The sequence below is a fragment of the Agelaius phoeniceus genome, chromosome 1 (assembly GCF_051311805.1).
Source record: "Agelaius phoeniceus isolate bAgePho1 chromosome 1, bAgePho1.hap1, whole genome shotgun sequence".
In the NCBI taxonomy this organism is placed as follows: Eukaryota; Metazoa; Chordata; class Aves; order Passeriformes; family Icteridae; genus Agelaius; species Agelaius phoeniceus.
The window spans coordinates 131,126,992-131,149,188 of record NC_135265.1 but is presented as its reverse complement, the minus strand read 5'-3'; the positions used below and the strand labels follow the sequence as shown (position 1 = coordinate 131,149,188).

Below are 22,197 nucleotides of genomic sequence, written 5' to 3'. Positions count from 1 at the left end.
TTCAGCATACTAGAAAAATGCCAGATGCAACAAGATATTCCCTAAAACAGTTACTATAGAAAAGGGAGTGTGCCACATGACTCTGGTTATTGTAATTAAAAGAAAAGGGTTAAGAATCATAAAAATGTGAAAATTTTCATGGAAAATATACAGATCTGTTGTATGCAATGATAGCTCTTAAATAACTGTTGAGAGCTGACTTTATAAATGTGTAGCAGGAATAGAAGGAAGAAAAGGCTGTAATGTATATGCCATACAGTACAAATACTGCTGTAAAGTCATTGCCTGAAAATTGATCAAATAAAAACAAAAGAATGTGCTAACTTTTGATCTTTTCCATATAGATCTAAAGTCATGATCAATTGGTTTCAGTAGGTTCTTTGAAATCACATAAGGGTTCATATGTGCCAAGTTTTATATGAATCACATGATAAGGTCAAGAAACACAAATTCCAAAGCTGGCTTTATATACCCAGTCCACATATGACTGTGATACCACAATACCATATGTTGACTATAACAGTGAGTATGTAAATCCTGTTCCTGAAAGGAATTAATTCAGTAAAACTCAAAGCAATTATAGCAGTTTTAATTGACTGAAAAGGAGAGAATAGCTTCAAGAAAATCTCCTTAACTTGAGGATGAGACAGACATTCAATGAGTAACATAGCAGACTTCATAATAAACAATGACTGATTATTTATAATTTAAGACCATAATGCCAGAATTGAGACTGCTCATAATGAAGATAATGAGTCCCTAAAGACTAAAAAGCCTTTTTACCCAACTGTTTTTTCTATGTGTGATACGTGGAAAATGAAGACCAGAATAGCCCTTGGATGCATTTAATTTTAACGTACTTCTATAGTATTACAGACTGATGAAAGGAGCACCATTCAAGGTGGTACCCAAGAATAGCTACTGGTTAGCTATTGAGGGAAGCTGCAAAGGGAATGGTACAACAGCCCTGTTGTCATGCTCTGTTACTGAGCTCTCATAGCATTCTGGGGTTTTTTGCCTTTATAATTTACCTTCCCATTATTATTTTCTCTACTGAGCAATGACGATACAATCTAGTAGCAGGTTTTGAGCACAGATTCTCTTGTAAGGAGTCCTTAAGTGTCATTACTTAATCATTAATTAAAGCTGAAATTGTGTGCTATTTACAGTTGTCTTGTTTTATTGATGTATTTTACTCATATTTTACTTGGTATTTTTGCATGTTTTCTAAAATTTTGTGATTTGGGCCTTGTCCTCTTACCCATGAGTGTGTGCATTATTCCACACATGCATCTGTCTCTAAGTGCAACTGCTATGTAAACCAGTTATATTAGGTATAATATTTACCATATTACATTTAAAATTCTTTCATTTTGTCTAGTCAATTTTGTATGTAGCATTTTGTAATAAATCATATTCCTGGAATATAATCAATGACTATGATGATTATCCTCTCTAGATCCTGGGAAGACTCTACCAGAAGCTCTGGATTATTGCAAGATTTGGTTGCAGACAGTAGCAGGAGAGGTAGATGCTAAAAGTGGTATTCCACCTCCTCTTATCACTGTGCAAATTAAAGACTTCCTTAATGGACCAGGTAAGTGCTGCACTTTAATCTTTCTTTTCTAAGGTAATGTGTGGATATGCACACATGGACACAGGATGGTGCCCTGAGCAACCTGATCTAGTGGAAGGTGTCCCTTCCCATGGCAGGGGAGTTTGAAGGAGATCATCCTTGAGGTCCCTTTCAACCCTAATTATTCTATGACTCACTGATATGAGATAATCAGAAATGTATTGTATTCCTTGCTCACAAATGTGAAATTTTCCTCTGGCAATTACCCTGAATGAAAGTGAAAACTGGGGAATGGGCAGTCCTGGAGCAGTCACTGGTTTAGGGTTTAATTATTAATTTTCTTCCAACAGTAAATTTAGAAAGGCTGAATTTGTTGAATTTCCAGCAGAATGAAGCCTACCTGCTTCTAGTCCTAGAAAAATGAAATGTTATTGCAGTTGTGTTTAGAAAAGATGACTTATATAATGTTTCTGAAGATTTTTCTAAGCTATCTTCTCTTGGTTCTTTGAAATCTGGATACCTGGCTCTGGAAATTACAATCACCTAAGTGTTGATATTGTAAAATTTAAAAAGTGATAGCGATATTGTAGTTCTTTAATTAATGTAAGTGGTGTAGTGTAGAGGTTTGTTAGCATTTGCATAACATAATGTGACTTGAAATTCCACTCTTAGAGCATCAGAAATTCTTGCCCATTGCATTCTCTATTTTGTGAAGCATATATTTATAGCTACATTACAGTGAAAAATAATTGAGGTTATAGTGAAAGTTAGAAAATACATAACTATTTTTTTCATTTGCATATTTGTTATAGTTTATTAAATTAATGAACCTATTTTCTTATCCTGAATATCCTTCACACAGCACAGCTGTTATCAGCCATTTAATGAGGAGCTCTTGAGTACAGGATTTTCATGTTCATTCAGTTACCTCTTCATACAGTCTTACAGCACATTATCTAATCTTGGATCTGCAGCACAATTTCCTTTGCATGCCTTACAGCTGTAGCATCTGAGCTCTACAGAAATACTAATGTACCTGCACAACCCTCACATGGATGATGGAATACTATGCCCTTGCCATTCCACAGAAGACAACTGAGGCAGAGGGACATTCAATATTTTCTCATTTTATTAAGGTTATCAATTTATAACACACCATTTTAGTTTTCCAAAATACTTGAAAATACAGAATTTGATGTTGGAAACACAGCTCATATTGTCTTTGGGTGAAGCAGAAATCACTTCTGAATATCAAAGCCCCAGACATCAAACTGAGTAACCAGTGAATGATACGCACATATTTGACCCTGACTATAAATACTGTGGTCAAGTAGCTTGAAAAAATGTTTTTTGCACACAGGCAGAGGTTTCAAGGAAACAATAAAGTATGTGAACAACCTCATCATTGCCCCTTTTTTTTGTTTTGTTTTGTTTTCTAGCTATCTAAAGACAATTTCAGGGAAGATTTTGTTATATTGATCCATATTTGGGTACATTAATAGGCCTTTGAATCTTCAGGCCCTACTGCATGTTCTGCTACCATTTGAGAAAAAAATGGTTAATTGGTAGTAATGATGGCTTTTCATTCTAATCAGAATAGCACAGGAGGGGTTAAGATATCTTCTGTCAGGGACTTTTTGATCACTGCTGCCAGAATGGTTTTCTTTTATCCTTCTGCTACCAGTTCTTATATGTCCTCTGTCCCCACATTTCTTAGATTTCCATATTCCCAGACCCTTCATTGTGTAAGAACACTTCTCTCAAAGTTCTCACTGTAGTTTCCTGGCACAGCCTTTATATTTAATTTATTACACACCTGAGGGTGTTTCCCTGATGCTGTCCTGTCAGTAGGACAGATTCCTAGTAAAACTAGCAAACATAGAAGTTGGCACCAGCTTACAAAGTATATATTCACAAATAGTGTAAGTGTTCACCCCAATTTCACCAGTCTAGTTGTATCTTGCATTAGTGTTAAATCTCTCCCCTCCATAGTGTTTTGCTAAATAGGGAACTGGAAAACCATAAATTAATGCATCACAATCTTCAATCTATTTATTCTTGCAAAGCATTTAAAACTTCAGAGGTTTCTTCCAGGATCTATTCTTAGCCAAAAGGCTTTTTTTCATCATCTTTTTGCTCCTAATTGGAACTATCATTACGCATGACTCAACGGTAATTTCTCTGAATTTTAATGAAGTGTTTGCCAGTGTCGTATAACAAAACAGCTCCACCATCCCTTGCAGATTTTTCTAACCTCAGCTGTAACCACTATGAGATCCTCTTCAAATAAACTAACCTTTACCAAGAAGCCTTCCTTGGGGGATGGAAGTTTCATTGGATGAGTAATGGAAGGCTCATTCTGCATGTGATTGCGTCAGAACAGCACATGCAGAGAGTTACAAGAGCCTGACAGCTCCTCAGCAGGCTACTGGAAAATGAGTTACTAACTGCCCTGTGGGACAAGAAGTCCCCTAACCACAGCTTCTTCCAGGGTGAGGTAGCTTGGCCGTCAGCAGCCTGGAGAAAGTGTTACACCACCAGATCCTAGCTCAGCTGGCAGTTGTTCTTTGAGGACAAGAACCTCCACAAAGCTCCCAAGAGCTCTTGCAAGATCAACAAACAGTATGTGTGGTGGGAGACAGCTTAGCTAATAAATTAAATAAATAAAGGCACCAATGGGAGACAGCTTTGCTAATAAATTGAATAAATAAAGGCACTGGAGTAGAGTTTTGTTGCAGGCCTTGAAGGCTATTCTTCTTTGGTGAATATCTGGCAAAGAATGCTGCTGCTAAGTGACCTATTTTTTAATGACATAGTGTGTGTTTCATGGTCATTTATGTATATATGGTTTATAACTGTAGTAAGTGAATCGCTGAAATGCATTGAATATACTGGGAGGTGCTGCCTGTTGGTTACAGATGATCAATTGTTCTGAAAAGTCAGCACATTTTTGAAAGCTGTGCCTATGCAGACAAAAATATGTAGCATTTGGGATAACTATACAGTTTTCTGTGTCGATTTCAATGTGTTTAGAGTTCAGTAGTTTAATTGTAATGTCATTTTTCTTTCAAGATACATTGTTGGTGTGCTGAGGTTAAATTTCAAGTATAATAATCCAACATGCCTATATTTTATAATGCAAAATACTATCAAGCAGTTAACAGAAAAAAATCTGCAAGTGGCTTGCAATGTTTGCTGTGTTAGATAAAACCAGTACTCCTTGCAAATAGTTTGTCAGCTGAAGTAGGTAAGTAGATGGTGTTCCACAGAAAACTCGTATGGTTTCACCACACAGGAAACCAGGTTGTCAGTCTATATTAGCTTGGAGATCAAAAAACTACAGCAAGTAGCTAAACTTGGAAACCACTAATTAAATGAGAATAACAGGATACATTAATGCACTTCTTGCCACATGAGTTGATTATTTTGTACATTTTTGGCAACTAAAGAAAAACTATATTTCTTCCAGATTTAAGGTAATAGGATCCTAGGAGAAATAAGCATTCATCATCAGGCCTGTGGGAACAGACCTCAACTTTAACCCCACAATGTATTAAAGGACTATTCGTTCTCTTTTTACAGAAACTAATTATGTAAAATTTTTTTAATTCCATTTACATCACTTTACATGACCCTCTATCTTTTATATTCATTCTGTTACTGGGTTGTAGATCCAATTTTTGTCTAATACATTAAAGTGAACTTTTTATTGCTTCAGCATTAGATATAATTCATTATGTGAGGAACAAATATGACCATCTAATTTTAATAGGTTTTTAGAAATTATCATCTTTACCTTTTAGTCCTCCTGGATTTTTTTTTTAATCACCTTTTCTTACCTATAAAAGCTGTCTTTGATGTAGTCTTTCTGGATGCAAATGATGCAGGAACATGTCTATGAAGTACAGCTTTATAAAAATTGCCTTTAAATACTTATACACGCAAATTATGGATGATAATCCGTAATTAGTGGATTTAACTTTATAGTGAAGTCCGCTTTCTGCAGTAGTTTCTTGGGAAGGCATTGGGTTAGATGTGAAGTAACGGAGGTCCTTGATAATTCACCTTTATAAATAATTTCTGCACAAGACAGTATCCAAATAAACTAAGAAATGTTGTGTCCCACTGAAAGATAAAGTGAGAACTGGGGAGCTGGTGGGTTTCTCCTTCATGCCAGTCCCTCTACACATGATCTGGGGACCACGAGGGGCACAGCAGGGGACCTCAGCTCAGGTATAAAAAACAATAATCAGAACTGCACCGGGGCACTCTCTCCAGCCTTTTTTTCCCCACTGTTTGCAGAGGCAACAATTGTATCCATTACCAAGGTCAGCGGTTTGGAGAAACCTGGAAAATAGCAGCTACCAGAAACCCTCTAGAATAATACCTCCAGCAGGTGATAGATTAGTTGGAACAAATTGGAACCATTGCACTTCAGCAATCCTGGTTTCTTTCAAGCTGTTTTAAAAATGTCGTCATTTTAATACACAATATCAGCCCTGCGGAACAGTCCACAGCAGGTTAATTTGAATCATATGATGTATCACTGCCCTCAGCTGACATGAGCTCCGTTCCATGTGTGAAGCCATAATAAATCCATTCCCAACCGAGGCAAATTCCCTGTGAGAAGGTGAACTAATCCAGGCCTCACACTGGCATGTTAGCCCTCCGTAATTGAAAGCAGGGCCACCTGTTCCCAGCACAGTTAGCCTATAGAGAGAAAATTAGCATTAGATCAGATACTTAATATATTGAAAAATCATTCATACGACTTGCAAGTTCAGCTGTGGGCTGCTTAGCATGACATCATATATAAACCTAGGAATGTGCCCACTTGATCCCAGTTTAACAGTTTTGTTAACCATGGTGTTTGTTAACTTTGAAAGGAGAATTTTTTGATTTAATGAGAGCTGACACGTGAGAAGGGGAACTAGCCAGGGTGCAGACTTTTCTAATTAACTCTGGGTCATTTGCAAAACTTTTGAGCTTTCTAGTAGGGCTTTTTTTTCCCTTTTCTCTTTTACAAACAAGTTTTTAAAGCACTGACACTGTAGCCATGAAATGATATATATTTGATTAAGAGGGCAAAGAGAAATATTCCAAACAGGTGTACCAGCCTGTAGGTATTGCTTTGGACTTGACACATCTATTGTCTGTAATATCCGTGTAATAATGAGGAAAATCATCAAAGTAACTTTCTAAAAACACTGTCTACAGCACTTATTTTAAATATCATTTCTTATATGTCTGAGTACAGAAAATGAAAACTGCACACTGGACCCACATGGAGAAGTTGAAAAACATTTTCTTATAATCTTTTTCAGTTTTTCGCATTCTTTTAACGCTTATTTCAGACATTTGCTCAATTTTCGGAAACGTTCCTTTTTTTTTTTCTTCCCATGTGCTTCTTAATATAGATGTATTATTCAGAAGCTAAGCAGAAAATAGAGGGTTAGTATTTATGGGTTCTTTTCTTTTCCACAAACGTGCTCCATGACCTGGAACAATTTATTTCGTCTCACTATATTGTGCTTCATCTTCCCTGACTCTCTGTTAAGGGAGTTAATGTTTCCCTTAGCCTGGGTTTTCCTTTCATGATAGTGAAAATTATAATGGGGGCATCCTTCCTGATGCCCCCATTATAATTTTTGGCCTCAGCATTCAGCCCTTGGCACACTCCTGTATTGTACTGAGCTGTATTTGATACCTGCACAGTTGCTTAATTTCAGTCAGCATCTACTGAATGACAGTAACCCTCCATTGTTTATTAATGGCATCTTTGGGCTTCTTGACCTACAACAATTTATCTTGGTTTACTTGTGCCAGTTTAAAAAAATTAATAGAATTGCATCACTCTGAGCCTTGTCTGAGATCTCAAAGCTGGAGCTGTTAATGCCCAAGTGTCACCTTCACATAATGTCAGTGACACACTAGGTCATGGAAGAAGTTGTTATTCCTGCTGGGGAGTACCCAGCACAGCTCAGGGTGATTTAACTCCCTGAAGGCTCTAGTTTGCCATATTGACCTTGGAGTGCTGCTTCTGTGGGGCTGCAGCACAGACAGCAGCGGGTAGGAATACTGAGCAGTGACTACCAGTCTCTTCTAGACTAACTGGCATCTGTCTCACAGAAGCAGAATGCAAGATGGACTGCAGATGGCCTCTGAAGCCTAGTCTCAAGTTTCTTCCTCGTTTTCCCTTGATCCAAATTGGGAATGATGAATTAGAGGATAAAAACAATTAGTTGGGATTCTTCTTGCTTTTCAATTTCTCTTAATTTGTGTCTCTTTTGATGCTTGACCAGACAATTGAGAACAGTACAACTGGTCTTTACATGTCTCTTTCCTATTTTTATAAATTTAATTTTTGCAATTCAGCCATTACCATTTGCTGAAGGGCCATCCTGACTCCAAATCAGAATCAGGGCTCAAGATTACCTTTACCTTCCTCATATTTCCTCTGTTTAAAGTCTCTACATCAGAATGGGTGGCTAAGGGAGAAAGAATATCACTGTTGGTAAACTCTTTCATGCCATCATCTGCTCCTCTCCTGTTTAGGACTAGGAAATTAAATCATCTTAAGAGTTTAGGATAAATAGTAGGGCTTTCTTTCTACAGAAGTACTGTATATTAAGAAGTTTAATATTTTACAGCCTTCTTGGGGAAGGGGGGAGGGAGATCCATGTCCAACCTCAAGGAGAAAGATCTGGCCTTTTCTGTTTCAGCTGTGAGAAATAAAAGATCCACTGCTGAAACAATGTTGTGGAAAATTAATCAATTCTTAGAAAATGGCATATTTTTCTCTCACACATTTCAGCATTTCTTGGTCTTTGAAAAGACTGGGGTCTTATAAGTGATAGAATCATTAAGTTTGGCAAAGACCTCCAAGATCATCAAGTCCAACCTTTGACCTAGCACTGCCATGGCAACTAAATCATAGCCTTAAGTGCCATCTCCAGTCATTCCTTAAATACTTCAAGGGATGGTGACTCTATCACCTCTCTGGGCAGCCCGTTCCAATGCCTGACCACCCTTTCAGTGAAAAAATTCTTCCTGAACTGGACTTCCACTGGCACAGTTTGAGGCCATTTCCTCTTGTCCTGTCGCTGGTTGCCTGGTAGAAGAGGCCAATCCCCACCTGGCTCCAGTCTCCTTTCAGGAAGTTGTAGAGACCAGTAAGGTCCCCCTTGAGCCTCCTTTTCTCCTGGTTAAACAACCCCAGCTCCCTCAGCTGCTTTTCATAAGATTTACCCTCCAGACCCTTCACCAGCTTGATTGCCCTTCTCTGGACACTCTCCAGGCCCTCAATGTCCTTTGTCTAGTGAGGGGCCCAGAACTGGACACAGCACTTGACATGTGGCCTCACCAGTGCCCAGTACTGGGGACAGTTGTTGCCCTGGTCCTGCTGGCCACACTATTGGTGATACAACCAGGATGCCTTTGGCCTCCTTGGCCACCTGGGCATGCTGGCTCATGTTCAGCTCCTGTCAACCAGCACCCACGAGTCCTTTTCCAAGAAGCAGCTTTCCAGACACCTTTCCCCCAAGCTATAGCACTGTATAGGATTGTTGTGACACAAGTGCAGGGCTCATATTTCACCTTTTGAACCTCATAGACTTGGCCCATTGATCCAGCATGTCCTTATTCAGCTTATGACTGATTTTCATGGCATTTACTCTCTGGTATCTAAGATTAAGAAAATACTATGGTAGTTTTTAAGTCATAGAAGTAGTAACATTTTGTACATTAACTTATGGCATATATTAGAATAAGTCCACTGAAGCTCCCAGCTTCAGTAAGCTGGAATTTACCTGGACCAACAATGCTAGGAGCTTTCATTATTTTTGTGTTGCTTGTTCATCCTTAGCCTTCCAAATAAAAAGTCCTTTTGAGTAACATCATTATCCCAAGTTCACAGATGAAAATTATATCTTCCCAATACAAATTTGAATGTTATGGAGAACAAGAATAAAATACTTAGAACCCTGAATTTTTTTATCTGAAGCTCTAAGTAATAAAATGACAAAGAAAGAAATTGCTTCAGACAGAAATTTCAGAATGCTGCTCATAGGTTTCTTTTTATAGTTGTTATGATTTAGTTCAAACAGGCCATATTGAATCCATTGGGTTTTTTGTAATAGATTTCAAAATACATAATAAATGTAAGTAATATGATGACTAACGGGTCAAGTGAAGTTGGAACTTTTAAAATGAGAAAATAGCTGGAAACGGTTTTCAGGAAACTATTCCAGTTGATTTTTGGTCCCCCACAAGGTGTACATTAACATAAAACTCTGTAGAATCGCCTCTGGGACCTGAATTCCCTCTCTGATTTCATTATTCCAAAGTGTTTCTTTTTCCTCCACTGTTAAGTCATCTCCTGGTGTGGTGGGAGCATATAATAAGTGTAATTTATTTATATTTATCTAATCTCCTTTTAACTCACTAGTTATTTCATCATTCTGTTTCCTAGCTGCTGTTCAGAAAGATGTGAAGGCTAATTAGAAACTAATAATTGAAATACATGGATTTACTGGGCAATCTAAAGAGAAGTAGTGAAGAAATTGAGGAAGAGAAAGAGCAATTCAAATTCTACACTCAAATGCTGTACTGTAATCAAAAGTGCTTTGATAGCAAGTAGTTCCCTCTGCTTTAAGCATAACAGAAATAACTCACTTGATGCACTCAATTTGCAAGCACAGTAAATTTTTCTCTTTTTTTTTTTGCTGGAAATAGATAACACCTGGCAAAATAAGTTATTGCTAATGCATCTTAAATCTAAAGAATGCATTGGGTTATAATTTTGGTAGCCAGTCACTAATAGGCAAAGGAGAAGGCGATGTTATTGAGGCGTTAAAGATGACTTTGAACTACCTTTTGCTCTGTGTTGATTCTGATGTAATTTTGGGCAATTCAAAGAGTTAGTGGAGTTACAGGAAGCCTGTGTTTTCCTACGGGTATAGAATCTGCACAGTGTTATGTGCTGTTCTTCCCAGGTGTTTAAAATAATCTAAAAAAACAGTTACACTTGGATTTTGCACCCCAAAAAATTTATTCCACTTGAATCTGTGTGATTCATAGATTTTAAAGCTCTTTTTAGTGCATTTTGACTGTCTGGTGAAGCAGCTGAATATCTATCTTAATCAACTCCTATAAATAGCTCTTCATGTTTCATCAGTTTTCATTGTTCTGTCCATCACTTAAATATATTTTCCTTAGAAGGAATGTTAAATTTTCTTTTACATTCCTAATGATAATGTATAAAAGAGGTCAAAGACTAAAGATTGCTCAATTGTGTTTCTTCTTTTCTTTTTGAATGTTTTACTTAAAATACCAAAGAATCTCTTTACATAATCTTTAACCAGTTGTAAAAATAACCTGTATCATTATGAGATAGTTAAAATATTTTGTGAAGGTTCCAAAGTCACATTTTCTGCAATTATGCTTCTGGCTGCCACCACATTCTGTCAGGACTGATTTACTGGATAATAATAATTTCATACAAAACTTTGTCAAGTTTTCAGTCATGACAGCATTTTTCTGTGTGACATGCACAGTTTCCAAACAGAAAAGAGGGAAGTCATTTGCATTTCTCTGGTGTCCTGGTGGCCCTTTTTTTATTGCCTTCTTGGATGAGTGGCCAAGAGCAGTGATAAAAGCACAGGCCCAAGTGCCCAGTATGTTCCAGCACTGAGCTGCACCAGTACCCTGTGTCTTCTCTGCCCTGGCCAAAGGAAGCCCCAAAAGGAGCTTCTGCCTTTGTGGTCATCTCCTTTGCCATCCTTCACACTCAGTTTTTGGGTGTGTTAAGCTTTGGGCTAAGCCCTTGGCATCTGCTGAGTCAACTTAGGTCTAAGAAGTTTTTGGGTGTCAGGGAGGTTTCTTGGGTTTTTTGCCCCTTCTGAAATATATTACCATAGGGAAAGTGCTGGCAATTAGATGTGTATCAGATAAAGCAATTGGATGTGAAAATTGCCATACCAAGGAATAAGGGTCCTCCTTTACTAACTTAGAAACTCAATTATTTAGCAAAAGCAATAAATTGCATCTGTTTATTTTACTCCTTTATTACTGCAGTAGTAAGGGAGAAATTTAAATTTATAAGGCAGTTGTTTAGTTGTTTTTTTAACATTTCATTTTAAAAACAGCCCATTTGACTATTGTAAATAAATTAATGTCATAATGTCACATGGGTCTCTAATTTCTTCCTAACTCCTTTCTCTATTCAAAGGAAGGAGAAGTCCAGTGAAGTCTGCATAGAAGGCAGACAAATCTTAGGATATTCCAAGTGCCAAGAGGATAGGGAGTTTTTCCAAAGTATTATGACATTTTTCTTCCTGTGATTTTAATTAAAATGTCAATACATAAGGATTTTGGAAAATCTTTTAAGTTGATTTTTGTGGTTTTGGATGCCTGAAAATCTTCACAGAATAACTGAGGTTGAAGAAGACCTCTGAGATCATTGGGTCCAATCTTTGATCAACACCGTGTCAGCTAGACCTTGATTAAGTGCCATGTCCAGTTGCTTCTTGAGCACTTCCAGGGATGGTGACTCCATCACCTTCCTGGGCAGCCAGTTTCAGTGTTTAACAACCCTCTCCAATCCTGTTTTCTTCTAATGCCCAGCTTTCTAACTTTGGTACTTGCCTTCCTGCAAGGCCCACATATTAGCTAGTGTTTTGCCAGTTCCTAGTTTAGTGTGGAAGGCTTTCAGTGCAAGAGAAAGCATTTTCAGAAAGCCAGTAATTAAAGTTCTTAGTTCAAAATAGCTTTCCAGTCCTAAATTTCAGTTAGCTGTAGCTTGTGGAATAGTGCAGACATTTTTCTAATATTGTTTTGGTTTTTTTTAGTTCAGGTATGACAGATCTTACACAGCCATTAATAAATTTCTCTTATCTTTGTAGAAAATGTGCCAGATATTTCTTGGGGGAGGGGATCAGAAAAGTACTTTGCCACATGCCTGTGAATCTCTGAAATCAGTATAAACCTGCTCTTAAAAGCAGCTCTGAAACTCGGTCCCTACAGCCCTTTAGCATTGGTGTAAAAATTTACCTAAAGGATGGGAAAATCAAGCTCATTAGTTTGCATCAGTGTTAGAAGTAAGATGTGGTCCTGGACAACTTGAAACTAGTTTCTATGAAATATTCATTAATCTGTGTAAAACCTTCAACAGACAGTGTTTCCTGTATATATTTATAATGAAACTCAAAACTAAGTAGTGCTGTTTGAACATTTCATCTAGTTCAGATATATGCACAGAATTTTAATCACTTTTGGTTCATGGGGTTGGGGCAGTGGCAGTCAAACAGCAAAGGGAAAAGCCCTTTTCCCACTAACTAGAATAGCTGTCTCATTACTGGTAAAAAACTGAATTTGAAATGAAAAATCCTAAAAACTAAGTTAAAAGCTGGATTTCTGTAAGGAATTGTTGCATACTGATGCTGCAGCACAAAAATAAGTTTCTCCCTTCATAAAATCCTGCTTCCTATCTGTGAAATAATTTTGCCAATTCCTACATCTCAGCTACCAAGATATGACTATTAACAATGTTGTTCACATTAATTGTGGTTCCTAAAAATTCTGTGAGTCTTTTAATAGTCTGAGAAACACCAAAATCCTTTTTGGTGAGGAGATGAAAAACATTTTAAAAATAATAATGACTTTAAAAAAATTTTTAAAGCAATACATTATTCCACTCTCCCTGGAAAATGAAGAAATCTAAATGTACCTCAGTTTTTGTATTTGCTTTTTATTTCACATTTCATCTTGAAAATGCATTGAAGACTGCTGCATATGAACTGTGTAGGAAACAACACAATACACATGTTATTCACTCATTTAAATGTGTTGAAAATGTTCGCTGTTAGCTTTGGAGTTTAGTCAAATAGTTCTTCTGGATATAAAACTCAAGAGAATGTGAAGTATATTTTTATTCTTACACAAAAGAACTAATGTATCTCCCCTCCTACACACTCAAATAAAGTGTGTGTCTTTCTGTGGTGATCCCTGGGAAGAAACGAAATAAAATCCACTTTGTACCCTGTTTCTTCCTTTAAAACTGTTCATAGTGATGTTTGCTTGTAGTAATTTTTCATTATATTTTAATTCAGATTTATTGCTAAAAATGCAGTTTTGTTATGTTTTAACATTGATTCAGTCCTTGTAATGAAACATGGTGGAAATATGATGGAAAAGCTATTTCCACTCAATGCTTACATTTGCACACAGCTTGAATAATTGCACTATCACTTATCACATTTCTTTCTCCAATTCTCTCCTACAGCTGACATAAATGTGGACATATCAAAACCTTTGAAAGCAAATCTCAGTTTTGCCAGACTTGACCAAATAAACCAGTTCTTGAAGAAAATCATAACCACAAATGAAGATGTGCCCAGGAAGGAGGCTGCTTCATCAGCTGGCATTATTCCAGATGAGGACATCACTTTGATATCCAGACACCCCAGTACAAAGGACTTTCTACCTGCAGCCCACACCAGCACTGTGCAAAAGGCTTCAATGCAAGAAAATTTGTGGCAAGCCCTTTCCTGCTTCCAGAAAATTTCCATTCACACTGTTCAAATGGTTGTTTTGATGGAAACCATCCCACACCCCAGCAAACCTTGTTTGTTAGTCTCTTTCTCAAACCTCAGTGGAAGCCTGAACATTAAAAGTGGACATAAAACTGCAGGTAAGAGGTTTTTTTTGAAGTTGGAAGAGCTACTGGTTTGTGTAAGTGGTGGTCTAGTGACCATTTCAAAGTGTGGTGCATTGCAGGGAACTGTTCCAGCCAACATCATAAATCCACAACAGAGAATAGCAAATCCCTGATAGACTCTATTACCCAAGTTCTCCTTTCTGTGAGGGAGCACCCAAGAATGATTAATTCTGTAGTTAATATCCCCTAGCTTGTAATTACTAATTTATTGATGGAATTCTGGCTGAAATGGTGGTTATGAGAACCACCCCTCTGGAATTCCAATAATTTAGCATATAATTCAAAGGGCAAAATTTTGACAGTTTTCACTCTTTAACTAGATTTTCTTGTTAGGACCTTTGTTTCTGTCTTAAAAAAAATGTAAAAATAATTGTTCAGAGCCCTGACAGGTGCTACTATGTAAATATTGGGTCATGCTGTTATTCTTCTCCAGATTTATGAAGTTTTCAATTTTGACACGTTTCCTCTGCACACCTGAGAGTCACACAGGGAAAATAGGCACTCTGGCCTCATTACTGAAGCACTGCAAAGAAACTTTATGCCTCGGGTACGATTAACCAGATACCAGAGGCTCATTTAAAATAGAGATATTTTGAGTGTCATTGTAAATTGTTTTATTAGCATTTCAATAAAATTAATAAGATGGTATATTTCCATGGTGTGGAGATGAGCCAGATGTAGGTAGTTGGAAGAGTAGTTTGAGAGGCAGAATGGTCTCTAGCTGAGAGGAACAAGTTGTTGGCCAGCTGAGGTGGTGATTTATTTCTTTTTCATCAGAAATATTTTTCCTCAGGCCAGCAAGTTCCAGTTCTTCTTTATTGTTTTAAAAGTTAAAAATGAAAAATTTAAGGTTCATAGGACATGAAAACCCGTGAAAGTGCCGGGGCCAGAAACTTTTGATTTATCCATTAATAAACAGCAGTGCAGGCAGGAACAGTGCCTGTGTTCCCACGCTTTTCCACTCGGATAATAACTCCAGCATAGAAGGCACTGCAACTGAGAAAAGCCTTTATAATGTGCTTTAAATAGTTTTAGTTCTGTTTCTGTTTCATAATCCTCTTCCCTTCCATGGGTTCCCCTCTATCATTTGTGCATTATCTGTCCCATGGTACGTTATGGTGTCCACATCATGCTTCGATACATCAAAGCCGGGCTGCTCCCTCACTGTTCTATAAAGCAATTTGGCAAACTCACACTGTATTTCACATACCCTGGAGGTTTTCATCCTCCCAGAAGGAGGACCTACCTTGCCCTGCATGTTAAGTCTCAGAAACATTTTCAGCTATGAAGTTCTGTTTCTTAATTCTTCTGGCAGTCTGAGGAAATCAATCTTTATTTTACGCGGTATAAGCCATACATGAATCTTCAGTATGGTCATAGTCTGGCAGGCATTGTGAAGTGGAGCAATACTGATGTCAAATCTAATGAAAATGGACATTAGTCATTCTATATAAAGAACTTCCATAACCAGAAAATTAGTAGACATCAGCAGACGCTTTTCACATTTTTTTCCAGTTAAAAATGCTTTATCTCTGCTTTATAAAAAGAAAAGTACATCTGCATGAGGTTTTGCATACTGTTGTGATGGTGCAATAAATTAAGTTCTAATTAGAGCAAAAGATACACTTCCACAAAACTGATTGAAATTGTCAAAAAATCTTTTAAGAAATTGCTTGGATTTTTTTTTTTATGGTTGTGAATCTGAATTTAAAGTGCTGATAGAAACCAAGGTGGAAATTAACGACTTCAGGAGAGAAGATAAAATACTCAGTGTGGGGGAAATGGTATTATAATCTAATGTTAAAAATCCTTTAGAAGAATACCACAGTTGCTAACTAGATTTGCTTTATTATTACAAAGAAATTATGCAAGCTAACCCAATTTTTAAAAGTTTTCAGCTGTGTCTTGAAAGGAAGGAGCATTTAAATACCTCAGTTCTTCACTACTGTTCTTTTTATAAAAGGTTTTATAGATACACCTTTTGAGCTGAACAGAGTTAATGTCAGGTTTTTTTAATAGAATGAAACTAAGACGTGAATACTTCCCTGTGTCTTTGATTTTACAGTCGAATAACTATTATGACCATCTGCAGCAGCTGCATTTTACGAATTATTTGCTGAACCAAGCTAAGCGCAATGACAAAAGTAGTCATCTCAGATGTACTGTTAAAACAGAGGAAGAAAAAGGAGCATTGCTTGCCTTTTGTACAGTATGGCCATCTGCTGTACAGATGTTATTATATAGAATGACTTCAGATACAATAATTGTAGAAAATTTTCATTAAAACCTCAACAATTTGCACTTGTTTACTTGAATCTGCATAACTCCCCAGTGAGACAACACAATACGCTTGGGGTTTCTTTGGTTCTCACTAGCTTACTCTTTGATCCTTTTTGATGTGCTGAATTTAATAAACATAGTTAAAAACACTATTCAAAAACATCATGGAAAAAACTACAAAGGAACAATTATAGCAGTAGAAACTACTCTAATCCCTTACTTACGCAAGCTATTTTTAGTGAAATATGGTTTTTTACACGTTTTATGTGGCAGTGTTTTATAAACAGTGTAAATGACCCCTTTTCCAGATGAGGTTCAATGCAGGAGATGAAGTTGTTTTGTAAGGAATCCTATTTGCTAGGAATTATTGAGCAAAACAAAATCTCACAAGAATATATATTGTCGGCATTTTCCCTCCCTTATAGGGGGAAAATAAAAGTGCGTGACCTTGTGTATTGCTTTCATTTCTTTTCAGCTGAAATTAAGAAGAAAACTTGCTATCCAACTTATTTGTCTTTTAATTATCAGTTTTCCCTCTAGACTGTACTGGTTTAATCATGGAAACTAAAGGCATTCTAGTTTCATTTTTCTTCTTAAATTCTTACGAAACTTAAGAAGTTTTAGCTTCTGAAAAAAATTGGGGCTAATTAGTTGAATGATTTCACTTCTAACAAAATTAATTAGAAGTGTTGAACACTCACATTGCAATTGGATAAAACTAAAACACCTCTATTTCTATATATACTGCTGCACTGTTGTACAACCCCAAACCCTTAGTGTGTCAAGGGACTTCATCTTTTGGACATTTTTCAGGTTTTAGTACAACAGTTACTTATAACAACATGGTTACTATTTCTGTTAGAATACTTATGTTCCTCTCTGTACTCATGTTTAAATACTCACTATTTTGGTTTTAGTAAAATAATACTGTTGTAGACTGTATTCCAGTGTACTGGGACAAAAAGAAAAAATAATAAAACAAAACAAAATCCCTTTAAAAAAATAATTTTAATTTAAAAGAGGTTACCATTATAGTTTTCCTGATGCCCTTAAGGGTGGGACTTCATCATAGTGATGTCCAATAAAACAATTATCTCTAGTCATTTTATATTTTGTGGCTTGGAGTTAAAACTTGTACCCATTTTTTTGAAAACCAAACCCTTAGCTTGGCAGTGTATTTGTACTGTTGATGAAAACCCTAACTCCAAGAACTGCTGTTAGACCTCATTCAGTGATTTTTCTCTTCTGAAGTACATGGCATCTTCCACAAATGCTTAGAGCTTGAGTCCCATGTACCCAGTCAGACCTGAGATCACTTGGTACCATGCTTGAGGTGTGTGACTCACTCCTTAACTGTCACAGGGCATTAGAATTGAATAAGTTTTAGCAAGAAATACTAGAAAGTAGAATGCAAGTCTAAACATATGGCTTTCAGTTAGTTCAGGTTTGTAGTTGAAATTAGCACTACCTACCTGCCAAAAGAGCAGATAAATTAAGAGAAGTTGAGGACTGTTCTTTGCCCAAAGTGAAAGACAGCAAGAAGCCTGTAGCCCCTCAGTGGAGCCTTATTTTACTCTGGCTGGACACGGGAGGGAAGTCGTGCTGCTCAGTGTCTGAACTGAGAGAGTTACGGACATAAAATATTCCAAAGATCATACACAGAATTCCCCAGCCCTTTGTCCCATATGTAGAAATGATTACTTTAGCATATAAATAAGGGGGAAAAAAATAAACACTAGTTGAGCCTATGATAATTGCAAGTATTTTTACTAAACCTGAAAATAATTACATACTTGAGATACTTTACAGTACTTTTAGAAATTAAATGCAGATATGAACTGGTATAGCATGAAGACCAAACTTCAATTTGGAGTTAACTAACTCCCTCGAGAAAACTTTGCTAAGGCGTTGTCATAGCCTTTGGATGCTGCAGATATGCAAGTTAGCCCATGGGGAAATAAAACTTTAAATTAGATATGACTACCTAAAATAATATGCAGCAGTAACAAGCCATTTACAACACCCAGAAGGCGTTTGTTACTTTTAGAAAGAAATATAAACTCTTTCCAACACTTGAACAATAGGAAATTAATTCTCTGTCAGTAAAAGCCAGAGGACAAACTAAATATTTAAATGGCCACTGAGGACTGAGGTGGAAGTGCAGCTTGTAGACAGCTATACAAATCACTAACAAACCTTAATGAATATTGGGTGTGGGCATCAGGGTCCTGTCAGATTTGACACCGTGTCCCAAGTAGCTTAAATCCAACACTCAAGGAAAGGTGGAGACCTCATCAGGTCTCTAACATCTGGGATTTTATTTGTCATTTTGGCATATCCTGCAAGCACAAAAGAAAGAGTAAAAGGGGATTATCCTGACAATGAAATGAGTTACTGAATCTTGTGATAATGAAAAGCAGAAGAATTCTAATTCCTTTCTATAGTCCCTGAGGTGGAGGTGCGTTTATAGTTCTGCAGGAGTATAATGTAGGAGGGAAGAACAGATGGCCTGAAATCCATGAAACAAGACACCATCTAATCCCAGGACTGAGTACCAGTATTAATCCTGCTCAGATTCCGTACTGATACTTTGTAATAGGGTTCAGAATTGCTACTGATGAACTAGCATGTTAACTTCAGAGAGTAAAAAAAAGAATTAAAAGTTCCTTGAAGGTTTTTTGTTCAACCTTCTTTTGTTCAAGACAGTGTGCACTAATTTTGTAGACCTGCATTTGCTATCTGAGTAACTCAGCTTTAAAAGTATTTCAGATTAAATTTGATTCAGAACAAATATGGTTGGGTTTTTAATCTCTTCAGTTTTTATTGTAAAATTAGTTACATATTTTTTGCGACTGGAATTTCTTTTGATAGTGGGATCCCAGTGTGTATGTGGTGATAGTAGGTGATACAGTATTTACGTGGAAGTCAATTTAATAGACTGTTTAAATTCATGAGACAATAGATATAACAGTGAAAGCTGGATGTTTTCTTTATACACTTTATGCTTTCTGTGATGTTCTTCTGGTTCAGTCTTCATTTTTCAGTGTGAGGTATAGGACACAGAGGTTAGACATTATTTCCAATCGTAGGGACCAGTTATTAAGCGGTTTAAATTGATGGTATACTGACATGTTTCTTCTTTTTCCATGTCAAGAATATTTTTATGGGATGGAATCACTAGCTTGCTGCCCAGACAAAAGGTGCAATTTCATAGGAAATTCAGGTTATTGTAGCCACACATTTCTACACTGGGCCTTGTGCTAGCTCAGTTACTTAGGTAGCTGATCAATGGGTTGTGTCAGGGCACTCTTTTGTCTGAAAACTAACCCAATACAAAAGAAGAGTTTGCAACAAGGTTGACTCCTTGGCTCACTGGAGAGGATGGTGGAGAGGTACACCTAATGACCATGCTGGCATAAATGAGAATACAGAGAAGTATACAAACGAGGAAGGATTGAAGGGAGAAGACTGGAATAAGCCTGGACCTGGACTGTCCTTGATCCTCAGGAGCCACGTTCCAAGAGTGCAGAGAAACCTGTTTGGTTTGTGTGGCCTGGGTGTATCTGTCAAGCCTTGAACTTCCACAAGCATAATTGACTGGGTTAGAGAGGCCCAAATAGAGCTCAGCTGCTGCCAGGCACTATCTTCAGGATGGTTTATTTATAAAGAAAAGCTACCCTCTAGTTCATGGATGATTTAGTTTACTAAAGCAGTTAAAATTCACTGAATCCAGTGTAGAGCCAGAGGAGCAGGACATCAAAGTAACTCTAAATCAACTTTGTGGTGATTGTATTGAATAAATTTTGAGTGGCATCTGCTATTTTGTAATGCTTCATTTGCTGGGCAACCATTCTGATTTTTCAGTGTCTGATTTTTCAGTTGCGCTAAATATCTACAACTTTAAAGACATTTTTAGATACCAGCTATCTCCTAATAATAAGCCAAAGTTTTTGACCAGCCACTTAAAATTAAGATGTGAAAATGCATAGATCTTTTTCTTAATTGAAGAACATCCCCATGTCCATCTGTAGAGCTGGAGTAAGAATGTTTAGCTGCTTTTCTGAAACCTGGTGGTATCTAAAAATGTTTGTGATAAAAGAACCAAGTACTACTCGTATCAATATAGCACTCACTTTTGAAAGCTGGACTCACAGATGCAATATGAACACTATTTTTGTTGGTTTATAATATGCATTTTTCTTCACCTAATTGGAATAACGTAAGGCAATATGGAACTTTACAAGTATATTCTAAATTATTGTACTCCCAAGACAGCCTTGACCAATAATTAAAATCCCTTTGGATCTAAACTTTAATATGCCCTCTGTGATTAGGCATCACAAAATCCAAAATTACCAAATCACCAAGTGAATTGAGATTTTTCAGTTATTTAGTATGCAGTAGTGTAATGAACATGATGTACCTGCCCAGTTATTCTTTAAGGGAGAGGAGCTCATTTCAAATAGATAACCATCTTTGACTTCTCTTCTGATTCATCACTGACCTGAACTCCATTTGAACCTTGTTAGACACAAAACAAGCAGGATTCCTGGCCTGAGCTATAAAATATAATTAAGCCCTTTTGAAATGATGTGTAAAAGAACATAGCTTTACCCCTACTATAACTACTACCACCACCACAACCAATAAAGTTAAATCAACCACTGCCTGTAATGGATTAAAATAATAAATGTTCCTGGATTTTAGTGTTTGAAGTACTTGAAGAAAACAGGCTCCCAGCAGCCAGTACCGCTGAATGCATGGGGACATTTATTAGTGATGAATTCAAGGGTTTGGCCTGGTTAAGATCATTACTTTCTGTTTACTGTGTGTTACACATCTCATGTTTTTACAGAGCCCATATGTGTCCCAATGTAATGCTGAAAAACTCTTTCACTAAAGAATAGCTAATTGGTAACATGTAAGTATTGTTCTCATGGGGAGGAGGAACCATCATAAGATTCAGCTCGGTACTAATGAGAAATCCAGTGCGGTCAGTGGATTGTTAACTAAATCTCTCCTGGAAAGTAGTTCTTGAAATTGTTCTTTACTATGCTTCACCATTTGTTTGCTACTGCTGTTTCCAGACTTGAGTAAATTGGCTGGCTCTTAAATTAACTGCAGTACTTCCCCTGTAATTATTTTCACAGCTTTGTTACCCTTTCTTCTCAGAAGATGGTTTGTCAAGCATATTTGTCAACAGAGCATTGTAACTGTAGTATAACTACTCAGTATGTGATGTATCTACAGTTTTCTTAAGAGGAAAGAATTTTGTAGATAGTTGTACCAATATATTAGCTATAACAGCATATTTGTATTTTAATAGCTGTCTTAATGTCAATGACAATCTGAAAGTAGCTACTGAAGTTACAAATGTGAAGAGTGAATGTTCAGAACCAAATACCACAGACTCACTTTAGTAGAAGGTAGTAAGGAAAACCACTTGCTAATTGATCTTTAGCAAGAAGAAGATTGTATCTCTGCCACCCAGGCAGGGAGGACGCATGGGGGAGCCTGGAGTTCTTCCTTCAGAGGGCACCAGGATCCCTTGGGTGGAAATACATTCCACAGGCTGCTGCTGGCAGTGAGACCACATCACTCACATGCCTCTGAACCAGCGTGGCTG

The 22,197-nt window shown here is 37.0% G+C and overlaps 1 protein-coding gene across 5 annotated transcripts in view; it reads left to right on the top strand.

Annotated features, from left to right (window-relative positions):
• Positions 1 to 22,197, top strand: part of VPS13B (vacuolar protein sorting 13 homolog B) — a 434,757-nt gene that overhangs the window by 326,005 nt on the left and 86,555 nt on the right. For all 5 annotated transcript variants that reach the window (XM_077187531.1, XM_077187521.1, XM_077187524.1 and 2 more), the window contains 2 exons: positions 1,460 to 1,597; positions 13,857 to 14,264. In XM_077187531.1, coding sequence (XP_077043646.1) covers positions 1,460 to 1,597; positions 13,857 to 14,264 — 546 coding nt within the window. The remainder of the gene's footprint in view (positions 1 to 1,459; positions 1,598 to 13,856; positions 14,265 to 22,197) is intronic.